The sequence below is a fragment of the Procambarus clarkii genome, chromosome 30 (genome assembly GCF_040958095.1).
Source record: "Procambarus clarkii isolate CNS0578487 chromosome 30, FALCON_Pclarkii_2.0, whole genome shotgun sequence".
Lineage (NCBI taxonomy): Eukaryota > Metazoa > Arthropoda > Malacostraca > Decapoda > Cambaridae > Procambarus > Procambarus clarkii.
In genome coordinates this window covers 31,221,431-31,247,996 of record NC_091179.1, presented here as the reverse complement: position 1 = coordinate 31,247,996, position 26,566 = coordinate 31,221,431, and the positions used below count along the sequence as shown (strand labels likewise).

General features: G+C 43.9%; 3 protein-coding genes across 3 annotated transcripts in view; all 3 read left to right on the top strand.

The window, feature by feature from the left end:
• LOC123765670 (uncharacterized) overlaps nt 1-26,566 on the top strand; it is a 182,465-nt gene that overhangs the window by 145,444 nt on the left and 10,455 nt on the right. The window contains exon 2 of the mRNA XM_045754353.2: nt 10,642-10,729. Within this exon, the coding sequence (XP_045610309.2) occupies nt 10,662-10,729 (68 nt within the window). The 5' untranslated portion in view covers nt 10,642-10,661. The remainder of the gene's footprint in view (nt 1-10,641; nt 10,730-26,566) is intronic.
• LOC138370019 (arginine/serine-rich coiled-coil protein 2-like) lies at nt 1,588-2,223 on the top strand. The gene has a single exon (XM_069333789.1). The coding sequence runs from the start codon at nt 1,588-1,590 to the stop codon at nt 2,221-2,223; it is 636 nt and encodes a 211-aa protein (XP_069189890.1).
• On the top strand, nt 2,559-3,110 carry LOC138370018 (arginine/serine-rich coiled-coil protein 2-like). The gene has a single exon (XM_069333788.1). The coding sequence runs from the start codon at nt 2,559-2,561 to the stop codon at nt 3,108-3,110; it is 552 nt and encodes a 183-aa protein (XP_069189889.1).

Sequence of the window (26,566 nt, the reverse complement as noted above, 5' to 3'; positions counted from 1 at the left end):
CAGCATCACTATATTCCAGCATCATTATGTTCCAGTATCACTATATTCCAGCATCACTATGTTCCAGCATCACTATGTTCCAGCATCACTATGTTCCAGCATCTCTTAAGAACGTCGCTTTTGGCCGTTTACCCGTATGGCCGAATATGGACGTAATTTGAAAATGAAAAAATAAATGAAAATAAATTTGGGATTTTTTTTTCAACAACAGTAAGTTACGGGTCCTCTGATAGGTTAGGTGGGCAGGGAATTCTCATAAAATTTCAAAACGGTAAGAAAAACGTTAATTGAAAGTTGCCTCTTCTAAGCTTACCTAGTAAGCCGGACGACTCAAACAGAAAATGGAACAGAACGTCACTTTTGTCAGTCGATTTCAATTCAAATTACGTCCAAATTTGGCCATAGTGCGCATACGAGCCAAAAGTGACGTTATTTTTAAGAGGACGGGTTGAATATAGCATCAGTATGTTCCAATGGGCCTCCAGTAGAATATAAAAGTTCTATCAAGTTTTAAAAGTTTTAGTTGGTGAGGTTTCTTTTTAAAATGCTTATTGAATTTTTACCATATCTCTTACAAATCTGAACTTGTATAACATATAATTATCATATCTTAACAAATCTCACTGTGAGATTTAATCAAAATTTATTAAAAAAAAAAAACAGCCGTGATTGATGAAAACATCATACTTCTTCCCAAAACACTTCACATGGTGAAATGTTCATGTTGAACTCTATTGAACGACCAAACACATTTTGATGAGTAAAATATTCTACACAACAAAATTAATATAAAATTATAAGCAAAATTTTCTGCATATAATTAGAATTGAAAGCAAGAGCAAATTAAAGTGGTACTAAGGTGAGAAGTAAAAGTAACAATAATATTGTTAAAAAAGGGAAGGACTCAGTGTAATACTTTATACTTTACACATAATTATTCGTCTTCGTGTCGTAAGATGAAAACTTGAAATGCAAACTATATTATTAGCACTCATGTCTAAACTTTAGCACAAAAATGCAAAACAGCATTAATCCGGGAACACAGTACGTATATATTCTGAAAAAAAACAGCACGAATTATTTAAAAAACACGCAGTGCAGAAAGTATTTACAAACACAGCACAGTATGTCTTTAGAAAAACAGCAGAACACTTAGCAACGCAGCAAATATGTATTAAAATAGAGCACAGCAAATATGTATAGAAATTCAACACGCATATATATAGAAACACAGCATTCCTGTATTTAGTAACACAACACACACACACACATGTATTTAGAAACACAACACACATGTATTTAGAAACACAACACACATGCATTTACAATCACAATACATATGCATTTAAAAACACAGCTCATATGTACATAGAAAAACAGCACAAACATATTTAAAATCTTATAACACATATGTTTGGAAACACAGCACATATGTATTTAGAAACTACAAAACGCATATATGTATTACAAAAAAACAAATTGAATATATATAAAAACACAGCACGCGTAAATGCAGACACATAGCAGCTCACGTATACAAAATCACAGCAGCATGGAAACAGGTCAGCAAGCATACAAAGAAGCAGCATGGAAGCAGGTCAGCAAGCACACAAAGAAGCAGCATGTAAGCAGGTCAGCAAGCACACAAAGAAGCAGCATGGAAGCAGGTCAGCTAGCACACAAAGAAGCAGCATGGAAGCAGGTCAGCAAGCATACAAAGAAGCAGCATGGAAGCAGGTCAGCAAGCACACAAAGAAGCAGGTCAGCAAGCACACAAAGAAGCAGCATGGAAGCAGGTCAGCAAGCACACAAAGAAGCAGCATGGAAGTAGGTCAGCAAGCACACAAAGAAGCAGGTCAGCAAGCACACAAAGAAGCAGCATGGAAGCAGGTCAGCAAGCACACAAAGAAGCAGCATGGAAGCAGGTCAGCAAGCACACAAAGAAGCAGCATGGAAGCAGGTCAGCAAGCACACAAAGAAGCAGGTCAGCAAGCACACAAAGAAGCAGCATGGAAGCAGGTCAGCAAGCACACAAAGAAGCAGCATGGAAGCAGGTCAGCAAGCACACAAAGAAGCAGCATGAAAGCAGGTCAGCAAGCACACAAAGAAGCAGCATGGAAGCAGGTCAGCAAGCACACAAAGAAGCAGCATGGAAGCAGGTCAGCAAGCACACAAAGAAGCAGCATGAAAGCAGGTCAGCAAGCACACAAAGAAGCAGCATGAAAGCAGGTCAGCAAGCACACAACGAAGCAGCATGAAAGCAGGTCAGCAAGCACAAAAAGAAGCAGCATGGAAGCAGGTCAGCAAGCACACAAAGAAGCAGCATGGAAGCAGGTCAGCAAGCACACAAAGAAGCAGCATGGAAGCAGGTCAGCAAGCACACAAAGAAGCAGGTCAGCAAGCACACAAAGAAGCAGCATGGAAGCAGGTCAGCTAGCACACAAAGAAGCAGCATGGAAGCAGGTCAGCAAGCACACAAAGAAGCAGCATGAAAGCAGGTCAGCAAGCACACAAAGAAGCAGCATGGAAGCAGGTCAGCAAGCACACAAAGAAGCAGCATGGAAGCAGGTCAGCAAGCACACAAAGAAACAGCATGGAAGCAGGTCAGCAAGCACGCAAAGAAGCAGCATGGAAGCAGGTCAGCAAGCACACAAAGAAGCAGCATGGAAGCAGGTCAGCAAGCACACAAAGAGCTGCATGGAAGTAGGTCAGCAAGCACACAAATAAGCAGCATGGAAGCAGGTCAGCAAGCATACAAAGAAGCAGCATGGAAGCAGGTCAGCAAGCACACAAAGAAGCAGCATGGAAGTAGGTCAGCAAGCACACAAATAAGCAGCATGGAAGCAGGTCAGCAAGCACACAAAGAAGCAGCATGGAAGCAGGTCAGCAAGCACACAAAGAAGCAGCATGGAAGTAGGTCAGCAAGCACACAAAGAAGCAGCATGAAAGCAGGTCAGCAAGCACACAAAGAAGCAGCATGGAAGCAGGTCAGCAAGCACACAAAGAAGCAGCATGGAAGCAGGTCAGCAAGCACACAAAGAAGCAGGTCAGCAAGCACACAAAGAAGCAGCATGAAAGCAGGTCAGCAAGCACACAAAGAAGCAGCATGAAAGCAGGTCAGCAAGCACACAAAGAAGCAGCATGAAAGCAGGTCAGCAAGCACACAAAGAAGCAGCATGAAAGCAGGTCAGCAAGCACACAAAGAAGCAGGTCAGCAAGCACACAAAGAAGCAGGTCAGCAAGCACACAAAGAAGCAGCATGGAAGCAGGTCAGCAAGCACACAAAGAAGCAGCATGAAAGTAGGTCAGCAAGCACACAAAGAAGCAGCATGGAAGCAGGTCAGCAAGCACACAAAGAAGCAGCATGGAAGCAGGTCAGCAAGCACACAAAGAAGCAGCATAGAAGTAGGTCAGCAAGCACACAAATAAGCAGCATGGAAGCAGGTCAGCAAGCATACAAAGAAGCAGCATGGAAGCAGGTCAGCAAGCACACAAAGAAGCAGCATGGAAGCAGGTCAGCAAGCACACAAAGAAGCAGCATGGAAGTAGGTCAGCAAGCACACAAAGAAGCAGCATGAAAGCAGGTCAGCAAGCACACAAAGATGCAGCATGAAAGCAGGTCAGCAAGCACACAAAGAAGCAGGTCAGCAAGCACACAAAGAAGCAGGTCAGCAAGCACACAAAGAAGCAGCATGGAAGCAGGTCAGCAAGCACACAAAGAAGCAGGTCAGCAAGCACACAAAGAAGCAGCATGAAAGCAGGTCAGCAAGCACACAAAGAAGCAGCATGAAAGCAGGTCAGCAAGCACACAAAGAAGCAGCATGGAAGCAGGTCAGCAAGCACACAAAGAAGCAGCATGGAAGTAGGTCAGCAAGCACACAAAGAAGCAGCATGGAAGCAGGTCAGCAAGCACACAAAGAAGCAGCATGAAAGCAGGTCAGCAAGCACACAAAGAAGCAGCATGAAAGCAGGTCAGCAAGCACACAAAGAAGCAGGTCAGCAAGCACACAAAGAAGCAGCATGGAAGTAGGTCAGCAAGCACACAAATAAGCAGCATGGAAGCAGGTCAGCAAGCACACAAAGAAGCAGCATGGAAGTAGGTCAGCAAGCACACAAAGAAGCAGCATGAAAGCAGGTCAGCAAGCACACAAAGAAGCAGCATGGAAGCAGGTCAGCAAGCACACAAAGAAGCAGCATGGAAGCAGGTCAGCAAGCACACAAAGAAGCAGGTCAGCAAGCACACAAAGAAGCAGCATGAAAGCAGGTCAGCAAGCACACAAAGAAGCAGCATGAAAGCAGGTCAGCAAGCACACAAAGAAGCAGCATGAAAGCAGGTCAGCAAGCACACAAAGAAGCAGCATGAAAGCAGGTCAGCAAGCACACAAAGAAGCAGGTCAGCAAGCACACAAAGAAGCAGGTCAGCAAGCACACAAAGAAGCAGCATGGAAGCAGGTCAGCAAGCACACAAAGAAGCAGCATGAAAGTAGGTCAGCAAGCACACAAAGAAGCAGCATGGAAGCAGGTCAGCAAGCATACAAAGAAGCAGCATGGAAGCAGGTCAGCAAGCACACAAAGAAGCAGCATGGAAGCAGGTCAGCAAGCACACAAAGAAGCAGCATGGAAGTAGGTCAGCAAGCACACAAAGAAGCAGCATGAAAGCAGGTCAGCAAGCACACAAAGATGCAGCATGAAAGCAGGTCAGCAAGCACACAAAGAAGCAGGTCAGCAAGCACACAAAGAAGCAGGTCAGCAAGCACACAAAGAAGCAGCATGGAAGCAGGTCAGCAAGCACACAAAGAAGCAGGTCAGCAAGCACACAAAGAAGCAGCATGAAAGCAGGTCAGCAAGCACACAAAGAAGCAGCATGAAAGCAGGTCAGCAAGCACACAAAGAAGCAGCATGGAAGCAGGTCAGCAAGCACACAAAGAAGCAGCATGGAAGTAGGTCAGCAAGCACACAAAGAAGCAGCATGGAAGCAGGTCAGCAAGCACAAAAAGAAGCAGCATGAAAGCAGGTCAGCAAGCACACAAAGAAGCAGCATGAAAGCAGGTCAGCAAGCACACAAAGAAGCAGGTCAGCAAGCACACAAAGAAGCAGGTCAGCAAGCACACAAAGAAGCAGCATGGAAGCAGGTCAGCAAGCACACAAAGAAGCAGCATGAAAGTAGGTCAGCAAGCACACAAAGAAGCAGCATGGAAGCAGGTCAGCAAGCACAGAAAGAAGCATCATGAAAGCAGGTCAGCAAGCACACAAAGAAGCAGCATGAAAGCAGGTCAGCAAGCACACAAAGAAGCAGGTCAGCAAGCACACAAAGAAGCAGCATGGAAGCAGGTCAGCAAGCACACAAAGAAGCAGGTGAGCAAGCACACAAAGAAGCAGGTCAGCAAGCACACAAAGAAGCAGCATGGAAGCAGGTCAGCAAGCACACAAAGAAGCAGCATGGAAGCAGGTCAGCAAGCACACAAAGAAGCAGCATGAAAGCAGGTCAGCAAGCACACAAAGAAGCAGCATGAAAGCAGGTCAGCAAGCACACAAAGAAGCACCATGAAAGCAGGTCAGCAAGCACACAAAGAAGCAGGTCAGCAAGCACACAAAGAAGCAGCATGGAAGCAGGTCAGCAAGCACACAAAGAAGCAGCATGAAAGTAGGTCAGCAAGCACACAAAGAAGCAGCATGGAAGCAGGTCAGCAAGCACACAAAGAAGCAGCATGAAAGCAGGTCAGCAAGCACACAAAGAAGCAGCATGAAAGCAGGTCAGCAAGCACACAAAGAAGCAGGTCAGCAAGCACACAAAGAAGCAGCATGGAAGCAGGTCAGCAAGCACACAAAGAAGCAGGTGAGCAAGCACACAAAGAAGCAGGTCAGCAAGCACACAAAGAAGCAGCATGGAAGCAGGTCAGCAAGCACACAAAGAAGCAGCATGGAAGGATGTCAGCAAGCACACAAAGAAGCAGCATGGAAGCAGGTCAGCTAGCACACAAAGAAGCAGCATGGAAGCAGGTCAGCAAGCACACAAAGAAGCAGCATGGAAGCAGGTCAGCTAGCACACAAAGAAGCAGCATGGAAGCAGGTCAGCAAGCACACAAAGAAGCAGCATGGAAGCAGGTCAGCAAGCACACAAAGAAGCAGCATGGAAGCAGGTCAGCAAGCACACAGAGACGCAGCATGGAAGCAGGTCAGCAAGCACACAAAGAAGCAGCATGGAAGCAGGTCAGCAAAGCACACTGAGACGCAGCAGGCAGGCAGATATGAACAAGTCGTGTATATACAAAACAAGGCAGCATGCATGCAGACAGACGTATCAGGTATTCATGAAATATCAACTAATTCATAAGTTGATATGCCCTTGACACTCCAGTTATTACGTTTTCATAAACTGATTATGTATTCTGGAGAAATTGTTCTAACATTTGAAATGAAGGACAATTAATTCTATCACTTGCGCACTGTCGAGTTAGGAGACCACTGGCTCTATGACCTGAGGAGACCACTGGCTCAAAGACCAGAGGAGACCACTGGTTCTATGACCTGAGGAGACCGCTGGCTCTATGACCTGAGGAGACCACTGGCTCTATGACTTGAGGAGACCACTGGCTCTATGACTTGAGGAGACCACTGGCTCTGTGACTTGAGGAGACCACTGGCTCTATGACTTGAGGAGACCACTGGCTCTATGACTTGAGGAGACCACTGGCTCTATGACTTGAGGAGACCACTGGCTCTATGACTTGAGGAGACCACTGGCTCTATGACTTGAGGAGACCACTGGCTCTATGACTTGAGGAGACCACTGGCTCTATGATTTGAGGAGACCACTGGCTCTATGACCAGAGGAGACCACTGGCTCTATGACCTGAGGAGACCAACGGCTCTATGACCAGAGGAGACCACTGGTTCTATGACCTGAGTAGACCACTGGCTCTATGACCAGAGGAGACCACTGGCTCTATGACCTGAGGAGACCACTGGCTCTATGACCTGAGGAGACCACTGGCTCTATGACCAGAGGAGACCACTGGTTCTATGACTTGAGGAGACCAATGGCTTTGTGACCTGAGGAGACCACTGGCTCTATAACCTGAGGAGACCACTGGCTCTATGACCTAGAGACCACTGGCTCAATGACCTGAGGAGACCACTGGCTCTATGACCTGAGGAGACCACTGGCTCAAAGACCAGAGGAGACCACTGGTTCTATGACCTGAGGAGGCCAATGGCTCTGTGACCTGAGGAGACCACTGGCTCTATGACCTGAGGAGACCACTGGCTCTATGACCTAGAGACCACTGGCTCAATGACCTGAGGAGACCACTGGCTCTATGACCTGAGGAGACCACTGGCTTTATGACCTAGAGACCACTGGCTCAATGACCTGAGGAGACCGCTGCCTCTATGACCTGAGGAGACCGCTGGCTCTATGACCTGAGGAGACCACTGGCTCTATGACCTGAGAAGACCACTGGCTCTATGACCTGAGGAGACCACTAACTCTATGACCTGAGGAGACCACTGGCTCTATGACCTGAGGAGACCACTAACTCTATGACCTGAGGAGACCACAAACTCTATGACCTGAGGAGACCACTAACTCTATGACCTGAGGAGACCGCTGGCTCTATGACCTGAGGAGACCACTAACTCTATGACCTGAGGAGACCACTAACTCTATGACCTGAGGAGACCGCTGGCTCTATGACCTGAGGAGACCACTGGCTCTATGACCTGAGGAGACCACTAACTCTATGACCTGAGGAGACCGCTGGCTCTATGACCTGAGACCACTGGCTCTATGACCTGAGGAGACCACTAACTCTATGACCTGAGGAGACCACTGGCTCTATGACCTGAGGAGACCGCTGGCTCTATGACCTGAGGAGACCACTGGCTCTATGACCTTAGAACACCACCGGCTCTTATCACGTGAGGAGACTGATGATAATACTTATCAACATTACAAATGTATTTACAAAGTATTGATATGTTATTTTAGTAATGATAAATTACTTGACAATGACATATAACTTATTTTATATTGTTTGTGTGCAAAAGAGCAATAATAAAAATGTTTGCTCATTAGAAAGACAATTATTTAAGATTTATGTTATTTAAGTTATATTATGCACTATACAAACACCACTCTTGTATAATGTATTTTTTTTTTTTTTTGCAAATATGCAGAACATAAGAATTGTGTGAACAGCAGAAGGCCCAGTATGGCCTTACTAGGCAACTCCTGTATATATATATATATATATATATATATATATATATATATATATATATATATATATATATATATATATATATATATATATATATGTCGTACCTAGTAGCCAGAACTCACTTCTCAGCCTACTATTCAAGGCCCGATTTGCCTAATAAGCCAAGTTTTCCTGAATTAATATATTTACTATAATTTTTTTCTTATGAAATGATAAAGCAACCCTTTTCTCTATGTATGAGGTCAATTTTTTTTTATTGGAGTTAAAATTAACGTAGATATATGACCGAACCTAACCAACCCTACCTAACCTAACCTAACCTATATTTATAGGTAAGGTTAGGTTAGGTAGCCAAAAACCTAACCTAACCTAACCTAGGTTAGGTTAGGTTAGGTAGGTTAGGTAGACGAAAAAACATTAATTCATGAAAACTTGGCTTATTAGGCAAATCGGGCCTTGAATAGTAGGCTGAGAAGTGCGTTCTGGCTATTAGGTACGACATATATATATATATATATATATATATATATATATATATATATATATATATATATATATATATATATATATATATATGTCGTACCTAGTAGCCAGAACGCACTTCTGGGCCTACTATGCAAGGCCTGATTTGCCTAATAAGCCAAGTTTTCCTGAATAAATATATTTTCTCAAATTTTTTTCTTATGAAATGATAAAGCAACCCATTTCATTATGGATGAGGTAAAAAAAAATTTATTAGAGTTAAAATTAACGTAGATAAATGACCGAACCTAACCAACCCTACCTAACCTAACCTAACCTAACCTATCTTTATAGGTTAGGTTAGGTTAGGTAGCCGAAAATGTTAGGTTAGGTTAGGTTAGGTAGGTTAGGTAGTCGAAAAACAAATAATTCATGAAAACTTGGCTTATTAAGCAAATTGGGCCTTGCATAGTAGGCTGAGAAGTGTGTTCAGGCTACTAGGTACGACATATATATATATATATATATATATATATATATATATATATATATATATATATATATATATATATATGTCGTATCTAGTAGCCAGAACGCACTTCTCAGCCTACTATGCAAGGCCCGATTTGCCTAATAAGCCAAGTTTTCCTGAACTAATATATTTTCTCTAATTTTTTTCTTATGAAATGATAAACCTACCCATTTCATTATGTATGAGGTCAATTTGTTTTTATTGGACTTAAAATTAACTTAGATATATGACCGAACCTAACCAACCCTACCTAACCTAACCTAACCTATCTTTATAGATTAGGTTCGGTTAGGTAGCCGAAAAAGTTAGGTTAGGTTAGGTTAGGTAGGTTAGGTAGTCGAAAAACAATTAATTCATGAAAACTTGGCTTATTAGGCAAATTGGGCCTTACATATTAGGCTGAGAAGTGCGTTCTGGCTACTAGGTACGACATTATATATATATATATATATATATATATATATATATATATATATATATATATATATATATATATATATATATATATATATATATATATATATATCCAAACTCAGACATTCTGGTGTTTTAACTATGCTTGGAACAGTGTAAGAATTGCCCTGTATTCATTATGTTAAGAAGGTAATTGTTCCACTATTAAACAACTTTATTACCAAGTAACCATTTACTAATGTGTAACCATTGTTTCTTGTATTCTTTTTACCCTTGATATATTTATATTATTAATACGTTTTTTCTATTTGTGTGTTCAGAATCGAGCTTTTAGCTCTTGGACCCCGCCTTTCTAACCAATGTACTCACCTAATTGTACTCACCTAATTGTGCTTGCGGGGGTTGAGCTTTGGCTCTTTGGTCCCGCCTCTCAACTGTCAATCAACTGGTATATGTGTATGTGTATGTGTCTATGTGTCCGTATGTGTCACAAATGTATGTGAGCAGCGTTGTGCGAATGTATATCTAACTAACTGGTTAGCTATTGACCCTCCACATGATCAGGCCTTCAGAAACTCTTTAAGTCTAAGTAGTTACGTACTGCTAGGCAGGAGAACGGGAACGCTTGGATTTTGTTTCCACTTTACTCTCTCTCTCTCTCTCTCTCTCTCTCTCTCTCTCTCTCTCTCTCTCTCTCTCTCTCTCTCTCTCTCTCTCTCTCTCTCTCTCTCTCTCTCTCTCTCCCTCCCTCCCTCCCTCTCTCCCTCTCTGTCTCTCTCTGTCTGTCTCTTTCTCTCTCTCTCTCTGTCTCTTTCTCTCTCTCTCTCTCTCTCTCCCTCCCTCTCTCCCTCTCTGTCTCTCTCTGTCTCTCTCTGTCTGTCTCTTTCTCTCTCTCTCTCTCCCTCCCTCTCTCCCTCTCTCTCTCTCTCTCTCTCTCTCATTCACTGCAGTCACTGTACCTGCAACATTGGCATCCTCACGCAAAACAATAACTGCCTCATTTCCTTGCAGGACACCTGGCCAGCCTCATCATGTTGATGCGTTCTAGCGACGGGCAGCTGAAGCGACACAGAATTATCCGGCTGTGCTCGAGCACCAGGTAAGTTACTGCCTAGAACAAGGCTACACTCTTGTAATTTTATATCTCTAAGAATATAAGTAAGGCTAAATAAGCAAGAGTTAAAAATACAAGGGGAAACAGTTGATATTCTGATACGCCGTCTGAATCTGTCCTTAGGCAGACGTAAGACTATACTAAAATCTGGGAAGGTTAAGACGTATGGGAAAGCTCCCTGCGTATGAGGCCACTATGCCAAGTTACTTGTATATATATAATATATATATAATATATATATATATATATATATATATATATATATATATATATATATATATATATATATATATATATATATATATATATGTCGTACCTAGTAGCCAGAACTCACTTCTCAGCCTACTATGCAAGGCCTGATTTGCCTAATAAGCCAAGTTTTCATGAATTAATGTTTTTTCGTCTGCCTAACCTACCTAACCTAACCTAACCTAGCTTTTTTTGGCTACCTAACCTAACCTTACGTATATATATAGGTTAGGTTAGGTTAGGTAGGGTTGGTTAGGTTCGGTCATATATCTACTTTAATTTTAACTCCAATAAAAAAAAATTGACCTCATACATAGTGAAAAGGGTAGCTTTATCATTTCATAAGAAAAAAATTAGAGAAAATATATTAAATCAGGAAAACTTGGCTTATTAGGCAAATCGGGCCTTGAATAGTAGGCTGAGAAGTGAGTTCTGGCTACTAGGTACGACATATATATATATGTATATATATAAGTAGACCACATCACCGTATTTGTCATGATATTATTTGCCTGCAATTGAGGTGTACCAACATTGTTTTGGTTTATTATCCGTATTATGGCTTTTTCAATTTTCTGGTTGAAAAGAGTGGTAAGGGATTCCACCAATAGAAATGGATTATTGTATTCTATTTTTTTTATTTCATTATTGGTGAAAGAAAGGGTGAAAGAAATTGCCCATTTGTTTCCACCTCCATCGGGAATCGAACCCGGAACTTCAGGACTACGAATCCGAAGTGCAGTCAACTCAGCTGTCAGACAAGGCCAATGTCTTGTCCCAGATAAATTGTTAACAGAAAGCTGGTGCAGCCTCTATGACCTTTCAGGCCATTCTTATTACCGACCACATGTACAGGGTACGAGTACTTCCTTACATGTCTTCCACATATTTACTATACGAATACAGCAGCTCCTATTTATATCCTCCCAAAAGCATTCCCATATATGTCTAACTTATACTTAATTCAACCCAGGGCTTCTGTGTGTATTGTGTTAACAAGTATTTCTTCCATAAATCTCTAACCCTATTTCCAAACCAATATTTACCAAAGTCTTGTTCGTATCGAAAGATATCTAATATGATATTAAATGTTTCTTGCTCTGTTTTGTGTTGATATAATATGAAATATTATTTTTATTTCAGCATTGAAGGTTATTTTTAGACAATGAAGCTATATGCCGCCTACACATCCTTCTTTTTCGTGAATTTTAATGATCTCATAGAGCTCAGTCAAGTTTGTCAGGCATGACATTCTCTTTCTTAATCCATATTGCCTCTCCGTTATAAAGCCTATAATCTCCAGGTGCTCTATTATTCACATTCAGATTTCTCCTGCCAGCTCTGTGCAAGGGATGCATATCAGCAACACAGGACTATAACTGAATGAATCAAACCTGTCCATATTTTTTTTAAATACAAGAAATGCGTTTGCCTTTGTTGATATTTCGATTTGATCTCCATTTTGGAATGCTCTATTGGAAGTCTCTGTTAGTATTCTTCAGCAGAGACCCGACGATATCTTCTCCCGATGAAGTTATTCTTCACCCGATGATGACACTCTTCACCCGATGATATCACGTCGGGTGGTTACCTTGAGTTTACCTTGACGTGCTTCCGGGGCTTAGCGTCCCCTCGGCCCGGTCGTCGACCAGGCTTCCTGGTTGCTGGACTGATCAACCAGGCTGTTAGACGCGGCTGCTCGCAGCCTGACGTATGAGTCACAGCCTGGTTGATCAGGTATCCTTTGGAGGTGCTTATCCAGTTCTCTCTCGAACACTGTGAGGGGTCGGCCAGTTATGCCCCTTATGTGGTGGTACTGCTGTGTTCCGTCTAGTTCCTCCAAGGAAGGTTCTTCGGTGACCCTTGAACCACACGTCTTCGGTGACCCTTGAACCACACGTCTTCGGTGACCCTTGAATCACACGTCTTCGGTGACCCTTGAACCACACGTCTTCGGTGACCCTTGAACCACACGTCTTCGGTGACCCTTGAATCACACGTCTTCGGTGACCCTTGAACCACACGTCTTCGGTGACCCTTGAACCACACGTCTTCGGTGACCCTTGAATCACACGTCTTCGGTGACCCTTGAACCACACGTCTTCGGTGACCCTTGAATCACACGTCTTCGGTGACCCTTGAATCACACGTCTTCGGTGACACTTGAATCACACGTCTTCGGTGACCCTTGAACCACACTTCTTCGGTGACCCTTGAATCACACGTCTTCGGTGACCCTTGAACCACACGTCTTCGGTGACCCTTGAACCACACGTCTTCGGTGACCCTTGAGCCACACGTCTTCGGTGACCCTTGAACCACACGTCTTCGGTGACCCTTGAACCACACGTCTTCGGTGACCCTTGAACCACACGTCTTCGGTGACCCTTGAACCACACGTCTTCGGTGACCCTTGAACCACACGTCTTCGGTGACCCTTGAATCACACGTCTTCGGTGACCCTTGAATCACACGTCTTCGGTGACACTTGAATCACACGTCTTCGGTGACCCTTGAACCACACTTCTTCGGTGACCCTTGAATCACACGTCTTCGGTGACCCTTGAACCACACGTCTTCGGTGACCCTTGAACCACACGTCTTCGGTGACCCTTGAACCACACGTCTTCGGTGACCCTTGAATCACACGTCTTCGGTGACCCTTGAATCACACGTCTTCGGTGACACTTGAATCACACGTCTTCGGTGACCCTTGAACCACACTTCTTCGGTGACCCTTGAATCACACGTCTTCGGTGACCCTTGAACCACACGTCTTCGGTGACCCTTGAACCACACGTCTTCGGTGACCCTTGAACCACACGTCTTCGGTGACCCTTGAACCACACGTCATCGGTGACCCTTGAACTACACGTCATCGGTGACCCTTGAATCACACGTCTTCGGTGACCCTTGAACCACACGTCTTCGGTGACCCTTGAACCACACGTCTTCGGTGACCCTTGAACCAGACGTCTTCGGTGCCAACTGAAGTGTTGTTTCTGGTCATAAGGAAGTGAGTGGGGGTGGCGGTTCTCTGGTTCTGGTTCGGGATTACTGTGGTGCAGACAGTACCCTTCTACTTTTGTATCTACACTGTTATATTGAAGTAAAATTCTAACTGCCAGTTTTTCGGTATCATATTAATTCTTATTGATTTAGTTAATATCTATTTTCACTTATTAAGATTAAATGATCTTTAACATTTGTATTCATTGAGGGTCATATCTCACAAAACTATTAAAAAAATTTTTTACTACTATTTTTACTACTTAATTTTTTTTTACTACTCTTTAATATCAATAAAATCTATCATTTAGATAAAATTACATATACATTTAATTTTTTTCTGAAGAATCTACGTAAACAAAATCTAATTAAAATGTTACAGTTTCATAATTATGTATATGGTCTCTTAAGTATTTTAAATGTCTCCATGTGAGCACTCCCGGACTCTATCTTTTTGAAACCTGAAGAACTGCACTCTAAAGGGTTCTATGTCTTTCTCTCTCTCTCTTACAGAGCTCTAAATGTTTTAGCTTTACGTGTGTGTCTTTACACACACACACACACACACACACACACACACACACACACACACACACATATATAAGTAACTCTAAGAACCATGATCTCTGGCTAGAAAAAATTGTTGCCTGAATGTGTTCTAGAACGAGACTTTGAGGAGTTTGACACAAACACACACACACACACACACACAAGAACTTTGTAAAAGTTCTGTGTAAAAGAAAGAACGTGTAAAAGACGTGTGAAAGAAGTGTAAAAGAAAGAACTTTGTAACACAGCATCAACATGGATTCAGGGATGGCAGGTCCTGCCTCACAGGGTTACTTGAATTCTACGACCAGGCAACAAAAATAAGGCAAGAAAGAGAAGGGTGGGCAGACTGCATATTTTTGGATTGTCAGAAAGCCTTTGACACAGTGCCACACAAGAGGCTAGTGAAAAAACTGGAGATGCAGGCTGGAGTGAAAGGTAAGGTACTCCGTTGGATACAGGAGTACCTAAGTAACAGGAGACAACGAGTCAGTGTGAGGGGTGAGGTCTCAGATTGGCGAGAGGTTACGAGTGGAGTACCGCAGGGGTCAGTCCTTGGACCTATACTGTTTCTGATATATGTAAATGATCTTCCAGAGGGTATAGAATCATTTCTCTCAATGTTTGCCGATGATGCAAAAATTATGAGGAGGATTGAAACTGAGGACGATAGTTGGAGGCTACAAGATGACCTAGACAGACTGAGTGAATGGTCCAACAAATGGCTGTTGAAGTTCAACCCGAGTAAATGCAAAGTAATGAAACTAGGTGGGGGAAATAGGAGGCCAAACACAGGATACAGAATAGGAGATGAAGTACTTAATGAAACGAACAGAGAGAAAGATCTAGGAGTTGATATCACACCAAACCTGTCTCCTGAAGCCCACATAAAATGAATAACGTCTGCGGCATATGCGAGGCTGGCTAACATCAGAACAGCGTTCAGGAACCTGTGTAAGGAATCATTCAGAATCTTGTACACCACATATGTAAGACCAATCCTGCAGTATGCGGCCCCAGCATGGAGCCCGTACCTTGTCAAGCACAAGACGAAGCTGGAAAAAGTCCAAAGGTATGCCACTAGACTAGTCCCAGAACTAAGAGGCATGAGTTACGAGGAAAGGCTACGGGAAATGCACCTTACGACACTGGAAGACAGAAGAGTAAGCGGAGACATGATCACAACCTACAAAATCCTCAGAGGAATCGACCGGGTAAACAAGGATAAACTATTCAACACCGGTGGGACGCGAACAAGGGGACACAGGTGGAAACTGAGTACCCACATGAGCCACAGAGACGTTAGAAGGAACTTTTTCAGTGTCAGAGTAGTTAACGGATGGAATGCATTAGGCAGTGATGTGGTGGAGGCTGACTCCATACACAGTTTTAAATGTAGATATGATAGAGCCCAGTAGGCTCAGGAATCTGTACACCAGTTGATTGACAGTTGAGAGGCGGGACCAAAGAGCCAAAGCTCAACCCCCGCAAGGACAAATAGGTGAGTACAAATAGGTGAGTACACACACACACACACACACACACACACACACACACACACACACACACAAAGAGAGCCAAAGAGCCAGAGCTCAACCCCCGCAAACACAACTAGGTGAGTACAAAATGAAGAATGAAGAAAGAAATGAAGAATGAAATAAGCAACCTGAAAAGAGAGCTGACAGAAGCAAAAGAGGAGATTAGAACCCTCAAAGAGAACAGTGGTGACGCTGAAACTCAGATAATCATCCAGGGGTAAGGTGGAAATATTATACTGGAAGAGAATGCTTCTATAAAAGCAACATTTGCAGAAATGCTAAAAAAAAATTACTTCAGTTATGTCCACAATGATAGAGGTAGCCATGAAAGCAGCCACCTCACAGGAAACGGCACGCTCCACTAGCCAGCTGCTGGAAAGAAAAAGATCAGTGGTAGCTGTGGGTATTAAAGAGCAGAAAGGCTCCAACAGGACAGAGTGGAATGATAAGGACAACGCAGCAGTGAATGAAATACTGAAGGCACTAGAGATGGAAGGGTCTGAGCATAGAATTGAGAAGGTTTTCAGGCAAGGCTGGTACAACAAAGACCGAGATATTGTGTTAGAGATAGTGTTTGCAAACAAGAGCACAAAGGAGATGATTCTAACAAGGAAAAGCCACCTGCAACATGTGGGACAATTCAAAAAAGTATTCCTCCAGAGGGACATGACGAGGCAAGGAGAGAGCCATGGCGGCAGAAGCAAGGAAGAAGTGCAGGGCAAGAGGGGAAAACCAGGAACTCATAGCTCCCAACACATCATCCCCAGAGGTGAGGGGGAACCCACAACCAGCTACCCAGTAACACCAGATGGGAGGGCAACCACACCAGCCTCCTCTGCATAGAAAACCCCCGTACACCAAACCCTCCTTTCCCCCACTCAAGTGCTCAGCCAAATCTCCCTTCACCCACGCTCCATTCCCACCCTTCTACCCCTCCCCTCCCTCCCGCCATGTCCCCACTCCCCCCTTTTCCTTCCTGTCTTCCCTCTCCCTTCATCCTATACCCTCTCTGTCCCCCCCCTTTCACTTGACCTCCCGCCCCTCACCCCAGTATCCTCTGAGACCCCTGTTATCCACCTCACAAATCCTCACACCCATGGACCAGCTTCCCCCACCATCAGAACACTCACCAAGGAGGCGATTTGAGAAAGGACAGAAGAAAGTGAGCCTCAGGGCAATGTACCCTAACATAGATGGAATTACAAATAAAGCAAATGAGCTTGGAGAATGGGTACTAGAGGAAAACCCAGATATAATAGCACTCACAGAAACAAAGCTAACAAAAACCATAACAAATGCAGTGTTCCCACAGGAATATTATGTTATGAGGAAAGAGAGAGAGAAGGAAGAGGTGGTGGTGATGTAGCTCTGCTGGTAAGAAAGGGCTGGAACTTTGAGGAGATGTTTATTCAGGGCTGTGAAGGTTTCAATGACTACATAACAGGTGCCATAACAACTGGAGGACAACAAATTATAGTCGTAGTCATATATAATCCACCACCAAATGACAGAAGACCCAGACAGGAATATGATAGAAACAACATGGCCACCATTAACATAACAGAGAGAGCAGCTTCTGTTGCCAGCAGGAATGGATCTGGACTACTAATCATGAGAGACTTCAACCATGGGAAAATAGACTGGGAGAACAGAGATCCGCATGGAGGACCAGAAACATGGAGAGCTAAGCTGATGGACGTGGCAACAAGAAACTTTCTAAGCCAGCACATCAAGGAACCATCAAGAATGAGAGGAAAAGATGAACCAATCATGCTGGATCTGATATTTACCCTAAATGAGTGGGATATAAGGGAAGTTAAGATGGAAGAACCCTTGGGAATGAGTGACCAGTGTATTAAACTTTGAGTACCAGGTAGAGCTAGGAATTATCTCCCCCAAAACATAACTAGGAAAAAAGAGACTGGCATACCGAAAGGGGAAATATGAGGAGATGAGACGTTTCCTAAGGGAAATTCCTTGGGACACAGACCACAGAGCTAAGTCTGTACAAGACATGATGGAATATGTCACCCAAAAGTGTCTGGAGGCAGTAAACAGGTTCATCCCGTCCCAAAGGGAAAAATCAGAGAGGCAACAATAGAATCCATGGTATAATAGGGCATGTATGGAAGCAAAGGGACTGAGCTAAAAAGCGTGGGGGAACTTCCTGAATAACAGAACACCAGATAGCAGAGAGAGATACCAGAAAACCAGGAATGAGTATGTTAGGGTGAGAAGAGAAGCAGAGAAAGATAATGAAAGTGATATAGTAAACAAAGCCAAGACCGAACCAAAGCTACTCCATACTCACATCAGGAGGAAAACAACAGTGAAAGAACAGGTAATGAAACTTAGAACAGGCGAGGACAGGTTTACAAAGAATGATGACAAAGAGGTGTGTGAAGAACTCAACAAGAGGTTCCAGGAGGTCTTCATAATAGAACATTGTGAGGTCAATGTCCTAGGAGAAAGAGAAGTAAACTAGGCGGCCTTGGCAGGGTTCGAAATTACGAGTGAGGAGGTCAAGAGACACCTGCTGCATTTGGATGTTAGAAAGGCTCTTGGTCCTGACGGGATCTCACCATGGGTACTGAAAGAGTGTGCAGAAGCACTTTGCTTGCCACTCTCCATAGTGTATAGTAAGTCACTGGAGACGGGAGACCTACCAGAAATATGGAAGACGGCGAATGTGGTCCCAATATACAAAAAGGGCGACAGGCAAGAGGCAATGAACTACAGGCCAGTGTCCTTGACTTGTATACCATGCAAGGTGATGGAGAAGATAGTGAGAAAAACCTGGTAACACATCTGGAGAGAAGGGACTTCGTGACAAATCACCAACATGGGTTCAGGGAGGATAAATCTTGCCTAACTGGCTCAGTAGAATTCTACGACCAGGTGACAAAGATTAAGCAAGAAAGAGAGGGGTGGGCGGATTGCATTTTCTTGGATTGTCGGAAAGCCTTTGACACAGTACCGCATAAGAGGCTGGTACATAAGCTGGAGAGACAGGCAGGTGTAGCTGGTAAGGTGCTCCAGTGGATAAGGGAGTACCTAAGCAATAGGAAGCAGAGAATTACGGTGAGAGGGTGAGACCTCGGATTGGCGTGAAGTCTCTAGTGGAGTCCCACAGGGCTCTGTACTATCTTGTTTCTGATATATGTAAATGATCTCCCGGAGGGTATAGATTCATTTCTCTGAATGTTTGCTGACGATGCCAAAATTATAAGAAGGATTAGGACCGAGGAGGACTGCTTGAGGCTTCAAGATTACCTAGACAAGCTGAAGGAATGGTCGAACAAATGATTGTTAGAGTTTAACCCAAGGAAATATAATGTAATGAAGATAGGCATAGGGAGCAGGAGGCCAGATAATAGGTATCATCTGGGAGATGAAATTCTTCATGAATCAGAGAGAGAAAAAGACTTGGGGGTTGACATCACGCCAGACCTGTCTCCTGCAGCCCATATCAAGAGGATAACATCAGCGGCATATGCCAGGCTGGCCAACATAAGAAAGGCATTCAGAAACTTGTGTAAGGAATCATTCAGAACCTGACATACCACACATGTCAGGCCATTCCTGGTGTATGCAGCCCCTGCATGGAGTCCATATCTAGTCAAGGATAAGACCAAACTGGAAAAGGTTCAAAGGTTTGCCACCAGACTAGTACCCGAGCGGAGAGGTATGAGCTACGAGGAGAGGCTATGGGAATTATACCTCACTTCGCTGGAAGACAGAAGAGCTAAGGGGGACATGATCACGACATTCAAGATTCTCAAGGGAATTGATAGGGTAGATAAAGAAAGGCTATTTAAAACAAGGGACACACGCACCAGGGGACACAGGTGGAAACTGAGTTCCCAAATGAGCCACAGAGATATTAGAAAGAACTTTTTTAGTGTCAGAGTGGATGACAAATGGAATGCATTAGGAAGTGATGTGGTGGAGGCTGACTCCATACACAGTTTCAAGTGTAGATATGATAGAGCCCAATAGGCTCAGGAACCTGTACACCAGTTGATTAACGGTTGAGAGGCGGGACCAATGAGCCAGAGCTCAACCCCCGCAAGCACAATTAGGTGAGTACAATTAGGTGAGTAAACACATAAACACACACACACACACACACACACACACACACACACACACACACACACACACACACACACACACACACACACACACACACACACTCACACACACACACACACACTCACACACACACACACACAGAACAAAACATTTATTGTGTCTGTATTTGGCAGTCTATCTGCCTGTCTGTCTATATCCACTTGCTTTTTTGTTAGTATAAATGTTTCTTTGCCCTTCTACTCGATTGTTTGTTTACTTGTCTAATTCTTTTTTTAGCAGTTCTATCGGTTTGCCTGTGTACCTGGTTTCTTCTTTTTATTTATTTATATATATACAAGAGTTCTTACATCCTTGTACAGCCACCAGTACGTATAGCGTTTCGGGCAAGTCCTCCATCCTAATATTCCCGGAATGCGACCCGCCAAATCGTTTAATAATCAGGTACCCATTCACTGCTGGGTGAACAGAGGCTAAAGTTAAGGATTGGCGCCCAGTCAATCCTTTCCCGGCCAGGATACGAACTCAGGGCAAAGCACTCGCGAAACGCCTGGCGAATGAGTTACTACTGCGCCACGGAGACTGCTTGTTCCTCTGTTCTCTCTCCCTGTCTCACTTTCTCTCTCCTTCTCTCTCCCTCTCTCTCTCTCTCTCTCTCTCTCTCTCTCTCTCTCTCTCTCTCTCTCTCTCTCTCTCTCTCTCTGTCTCTCTCTGTCTTTGTCTCTGTCTTTGTCTCTCTCTTTCTCTCTCTCTCTGTCTCTCTCTCTCTCTCTCTGTCTCTCTCTCTCTCTGTCTCTCTCTCTCTCTCTCTGTCTCTCTTTGTCTCTCTCTCTCTCTATCTCTCTCTCTCTCTCTCTGTCTCTGTCTCTGTCTCTCTCTCTCTCTCTCTGTCTCTCTCTCTCTCTGTCTCTCTCTCTCTCTCTCTGTCTCTCTCTGTCTCTCTCTCTCTCTATCTCTCTCTCTCTCTCTCTCTGTCTCTGTCTCTCTCTCTCTCTCTCTCTCTCTCTCTCTCTCTCTCTCTCTCTCTCTCTCTCTCTCTCTCTCTCTCTCTCTCTCTCAAATTCTGGCATGGAGCCAAATTTACCTTTTTTTCGTACTCGTGTACCGGGAAGCTTTCTTACTCTTGTGAGCGCCTCTTTGCTTCCAAAATATGGTGTTGCTGGAAATTTATGGAACTATATTTTTTCCAGGGAGCTAAATATGTTTTTTTTTATTTTCGTGTTATTTCGTTCATAGCCGAAGTTGCAATGCGTGACCGATGTCTTAAAGCCAGACCGATGATGATTCTATGCAGCAATAATATCAGTCATTGCAAGCGACCGATATTTAAATATTGGATCAATATTTGTAACGGCGGTCAATACTTTCAAACATGATCGATATATTTACATGAAATAGTATATTAAGTTATACATTAATAAAATAAAATATACATATGGTGAATACAAACCTGGTTATGAAAATTTGTATTGTTCTGATCTTTTATTTTTAGGAATATTGAGCCCCTAAATTAAAACATAAGAGCCTATTAGCGAGAGAAACTACAAAAAGGCTATTGGCCCATAAGAGGCAGTTTCTCATGTATTCAACTAAACTCATTTATAACCGTCGTCAAACCTTCTCTTTAAATATCCATCAATCTCACGGTAATTTTTCAACAAATCTAAAACGCTGCATACAAACCAGTATTTACCCAGGCCTTTTCTGAATCCAAACTTATGTAATTTATATTCATTGTTTCGAGTATAATTTTTGTATTTTAAAATTTATATGTTCGTTGCTCTACTTTTTCATTCATTTATATATATCATTCATGACTCATTAAGAAGCTTCGTCTTTCGACAGACTCGTTAATTCAATTATGCTATTATAATATCTTCTCGTCGGGAAGGTTTCTAACTTCTCGGATGAAATTTAAGCAAATTCTATACTACAGAGAACAAAACTGAAGTAATGACGTCTATGAAGGACACCATAAAACTGATATATAATATTTGATATCTTTTTCATTTCTGTTGTATAAATATACATTCCGATATCCTCTTTGCTTCATTTTGAATATATAAGCATTGATTTTTCTCTAGAGAGTCCCACTAATCGTGACATTTGGATCTTTACTTCGTTTAGTTTCGGCATTTTCAACATTGTCGGGTGATTGGCATCACCAAAACATCTCTGGTTGATACCTGGTTGATGGGGTCCTGGGAGGTCTTCTACTCCCCAAGCCCGGCCCGAGGCCAGGCTTGACTTGTGAGAGTTTGGTCCACCAGGCTGTTGCTTGGAGCGGCCCGCAGGCCCACATACCCACCACAGCTACTTCTCAAGATTCTCTACTTCTCAACATTAAACTGTCTCTACAAATCAAGATTATTTTGTAGCAATTTTGTCTCCTTCGGAATTTATTTCCCGCACTACATATTTATCATCAGCAAATCTCGAAATGTTTATTTTCATCCCTCTGACCAAGTGGTTTACACATATTGGGTACATAACGCAGCTTAAGCGCCAAGCTTTTGGGGGACTCCATCTACGTTAATTACCAATATCAGCAACAATACAAACACCAGCAGCAGCAACACAAACACTAGCAGCAGCAACACAAACACCAGCAGCAGCAACACAAACACCAGCAGCAGCAACACAAACACCAGCAGCAGCAACACAAACACCAGCAGCAGCAACACAAACACCAGCAGCAGCAACACAAACACTAGCAGCAGCAGCAATACAAACACCAGCAGCAGCAGCAATACAAACTCCAGCAGCAGCAGCAATACAAACTCCAGCAGCAGCTGCAATACTACCAACAGCAGCAATACAAACACCAGCAGCAGCAGCAATACAAACTCCAGCAGCAGCAGCAATACAAACACCAGCAGCAACAACACAAACACCAGCAGCAGCAATACAAACTCCAGCAGCAGCAGCAATACAAACTCCAGCAGCAGCAATACAAACACCAGCAGCAGCAACACAAACACTAGCAGCAGCAGCAATACAAACACCAGCAGCAGCAGCAATACAAACTCCAGCAGCAGCAGCAATACTAGCAACAGCAGCAATACAAACACCAGCAGCAGCAGCAATACAAACTCCAGCAGCAGCAGCAATACAAACACCAGCAGCAACAACACAAACACCAGCAGCAGCAATACAAACTCCAGCAGCAGCAGCAATACAAACTCCAGCAGAAGCAATACAAACACCATCAGCAACAATACAATCACCAGCAGCAGCAATACAAACTCCAGCAGCAGCAGCAATACAAACACCAGCAGCAACAATACAAACACCAGCAGCAGCAATACAAACTCCAGCAGCAGCAGCAATACAAACTCCAGCAGAAGCAATACAAACATCAACAGCAGCAATACAAACACCAGCAGCAGCAACACAAACATCAGCAGCAGCAACACAAACATCAACAGCAGCAATACAAACACCAGCAGCAGCAATACAAACATCAGCAGCAGCAATACAAACATCAGCAGCAGCAACACAAACATCAGCAGCAGCAACACAAACATCAACAGCAGCAATACAAACACCAGCAGCAGCAATACAAACATCAGCAGCAGCAACACAAACACCACCAGCAGCAGCAACACAAACATCAACAGCAGCAACACAAACATCAGCAGCAGCAACACAAACATCAACAGCAGCAATACAAACACCAGCAGCAGCAATACAAACATCAGCAGCAGCAACACAAACACCACCAGCAGCAGCAACACAAACATCAGCAGCAGCAACACAAACACCAGCAGCAGCAACACAAACACCAGCAGCAACAATACAAACTCCAGCAGCAGCAGCAATACAAACACCAGCAGCAGCAATACAAACATCAGCAGCAGCAACACAAACTCCAGCAGCAGCAGCAATACAAACACCAGCAGCAGCAACACAAACAGCAGCAGCAATACAAACACCAGCAGCAGCAATACAAACACCAGCAGCAGCAACACAAACACCAGCAGCAGCAACACAAACATCAGCAGCAGCAACACAAACTCCAGCAGCAGCAGCAACACAAACACCAGCAGCAGCAACACAAACAGCAGCAGCAATACAAACACCAGCAGCAGCAATACAAACACCAGCAGCAGCAACACAAACACCAGCAGCAGCAACACAAACAGCAGCAGCAATACAAACATCAGCAGCAGCAATACAAACACCAGCAGCAGCAACACAAACACCAGCAGCAGCAACACAAACATCAGCAGCAGCAATACAAACACCAGCAGCAGCAACACAAACACCAGCAGCAGCAACACAAACATCAGCAGCAGCAATACAAACACCAGCAGCAGCAATACAAACACCAGCAGCAGCAACACAAACACCAGCAGCAGCAACACAAACATCAGCAGCAGCAATACAAACACCAGCAGCAGCAATACAAACACCAGCAGCAGCAATACAAACACCAGCAGCAGCAATACAAACATCATCAGCAGCAATACAAACATCAGCAGCAGCAATACAAACACCAGCAGCAGCAATACAAACATCAGCAGCAGCAATACAAACATCAGCAGCAGCAACACAAACACCAGCAGCAGCAACACAAACATCAGCAGCAGCAATACAAACACCAGCAGAAGCAATACAAACACCATCAGCAACAATACAATCACCAGCAGCAGCAATACAAACTCCAGCAGCAGCAGCAGCAATACAAACACCAGCAGCAACAATACAAACACCAGCAGCAGCAATACAAACTCCAGCAGCAGCAGCAATACAAACTCCAGCAGAAGCAATACAAACATCAACAGCAGCAATACAAACACCAGCAGCAGCAACACAAACATCAGCAGCAGCAACACAAACATCAACAGCAGCAATACAAACACCAGCAGCAGCAATACAAACATCAGCAGCAGCAATACAAACATCAGCAGCAGCAACACAAACATCAGCAGCAGCAACACAAACATCAACAGCAGCAATACAAACACCAGCAGCAGCAATACAAACATCAGCAGCAGCAACACAAACACCACCAGCAGCAGCAACACAAACATCAACAGCAGCAACACAAACATCAGCAGCAGCAACACAAACATCAACAGCAGCAATACAAACACCAGCAGCAGCAATACAAACATCAGCAGCAGCAACACAAACACCACCAGCAGCAGCAACACAAACATCAGCAGCAGCAACACAAACACCACCAGCAGCAGCAATACAAACACCAGCAGCAGCAACACAAACACCAGCAGCAACAATACAAACTCCAGCAGCAGCAGCAATACAAACACCAGCAGCAGCAATACAAACATCAGCAGCAGCAACACAAACTCCAGCAGCAGCAGCAATACAAACACCAGCAGCAGCAACACAAACAGCAGCAGCAATACAAACACCAGCAGCAGCAATACAAACACCAGCAGCAGCAACACAAACACCAGCAGCAGCAACACAAACATCAGCAGCAGCAACACAAACTCCAGCAGCAGCAGCAACACAAACACCAGCAGCAGCAACACAAACAGCAGCAGCAATACAAACACCAGCAGCAGCAATACAAACACCAGCAGCAGCAACACAAACACCAGCAGCAGCAACACAAACAGCAGCAGCAGCAACACAAACATCAGCAGCAGCAATACAAACACCAGCAGCAGCAACACAAACACCAGCAGCAGCAACACAAACATCAGCAGCAGCAATACAAACACCAGCAGCAGCAATACAAACACCAGCAGCAGCAACACAAACACCAGCAGCAGCAACACAAACATCAGCAGCAGCAATACAAACACCAGCAGCAGCAATACAAACACCAGCAGCAGCAATACAAACACCAGCAGCAGCAATACAAACATCATCAGCAGCAATACAAACATCAGCAGCAGCAATACAAACACCAGCAGCAGCAATACAAACATCAGCAGCAGCAATACAAACATCAGCAGCAGCAACACAAACACCAGCAGCAGCAACACAAACATCAGCAGCAGCAATACAAACACCAGCAGAAACAATACAAACACCAGCAGCAGCAACACAAGCACCAGCAGCAGCAACACAAACATCAGCAGCAGCAACACAAACATCAGCAACAGCAATACAAACATCAGCAGCAGCAACACAAACATCAGCAGCAGCAATACAAACACCAGCAGAAACAATACAAACACCAGCAGCAGCAACACAAACACCAGCAGCAGCAACACAAACACCAGCAGCAGCAACACAAACATCAGCAGCAGCAACACAAACACCAGCAGCAGCAGCAGCAATACAAACATCAGCAGCAGCAATACAAACACCAGCAGCAGCAATACAAACATCAGCAGCAGCAATACAAACATCAGCAGCAGCAGCAGCAATACAAACATCAGCAGAAGCAATACAAACACCAGCA